The sequence below is a fragment of the Mesitornis unicolor genome, unplaced genomic scaffold (assembly GCF_000695765.1).
Source record: "Mesitornis unicolor isolate BGI_N332 unplaced genomic scaffold, ASM69576v1 scaffold30575, whole genome shotgun sequence".
Taxonomy (NCBI): Eukaryota; Metazoa; Chordata; class Aves; order Mesitornithiformes; family Mesitornithidae; genus Mesitornis; species Mesitornis unicolor.
In genome coordinates, this window is record NW_010187983.1 from 9956 (window position 1) to 11165 (window position 1210).

The 1210-nt window shown below is 41.2% G+C and overlaps 1 protein-coding gene across 1 annotated transcript in view; it reads right to left on the reverse strand.

The window, feature by feature from the left end:
• Window positions 1-848, reverse strand: part of CRYZ (crystallin, zeta (quinone reductase)) — a 6498-nt gene extending 5650 nt beyond the window's left edge. The window contains exons 1-2 of the mRNA XM_010185643.1: window positions 738-848; window positions 252-404 (exon numbers count right to left, since the gene is read on the reverse strand). Coding sequence (XP_010183945.1) covers window positions 252-404; window positions 738-848 — 264 coding nt within the window. The remainder of the gene's footprint in view (window positions 1-251; window positions 405-737) is intronic.
• Window positions 849-1210: the final 362 nt, after the last annotated feature.

A 1210-nucleotide genomic window follows, 5' to 3' on the forward strand; every position in this document is an offset into this window, starting at 1 on the left:
ATCCCTGCTCAAAGCAAAGGGCAAACTGCAGCGCCTCTTCTGAGACCCTTTAACTCCCAGCAGTCAGCAGCGTTAGAGCCTTCCCCACAAGCTAGAGTGCTGACACTGCGTGCTGTCACTGTCACCAGTGAAGGTGATCCTCCCCCTGAAAACATTACAGGATTGTGAGCAGCAAAAACAGGAGCAGCAGCATCACGATCACACAGAGGACACAAGGAACAATCACGAATTCAAACCCAGCATATACACACCTTGAATGCTGTCACATGTTCCCCAACACCTTCTATCACTCCAGCCACGTCTGTGCCCGGAGTGTAGGGTAAAGCTGGTTTTCTAGCATAGGTTCCAGAACGAATATATGTCTCAACAGGATTCACCCCACAGGCATGGACTTTAATTAACACCTAAAAGAAAAGATGCTTCTTAAGCAACAATTTAAAAGATTGACAACCTGAATTCACAGCACAGTATTATGACATTTTAACAAAATTCTTAAACAGTCAGCAAAAATTCAGTGTTGAACTGAAGCTATTTTCAGGGAATCCTTTATGGAATATCTAACCCATATAACAATAAAAAGCCCACATTGTTAAACACAATGTGTCAGGTAGTATGAATACACTGATCAAAACCTACATGTTCAAGATGAAAAGTGTAGGTTTGTATTCTTCATTCTGTTCTGAGTGTACCTGTTATCATTCAGTATCATTATTTCAGTTCACAGAACTCAGATATACCTGATTTTCTTTTGGATGAGGAATCAAGACATCTGACTGGACTTTGAGCACTTCAGGGCCACCAAACTCAAAAACTCTGACAGCTCTCATCATCTTTCTTGTGGCTGCCATAGCGATAGGAATACCTGGGAGGGAGGAAAAAGAACACAGTAATATTGTATTGCCTTCATAATTTATTTTGCATCTTCAAAATAAAGAAATCAAACAACCACCTATCAAGCAACTGATGAAACAGCCCCTCCCTCCTGATTTAAATCAGGGGTGGGAGGTGTTTGGGGGCTTTTTTCCCCAAATCTTGCAAAAGGCAGAAAATTAACCGTACCGTTTGCAGGACTTTATGGCTATTAAGAGAATCACATGCAAGTAATTTATCCATAGAAGTATTTCTACAGCAGCTGCCTTGAACACTGCAGTGCTACATATGCAGAGATGCATAGTACTTTGGGGAAAAACATTCAGAATTTACCAGTACA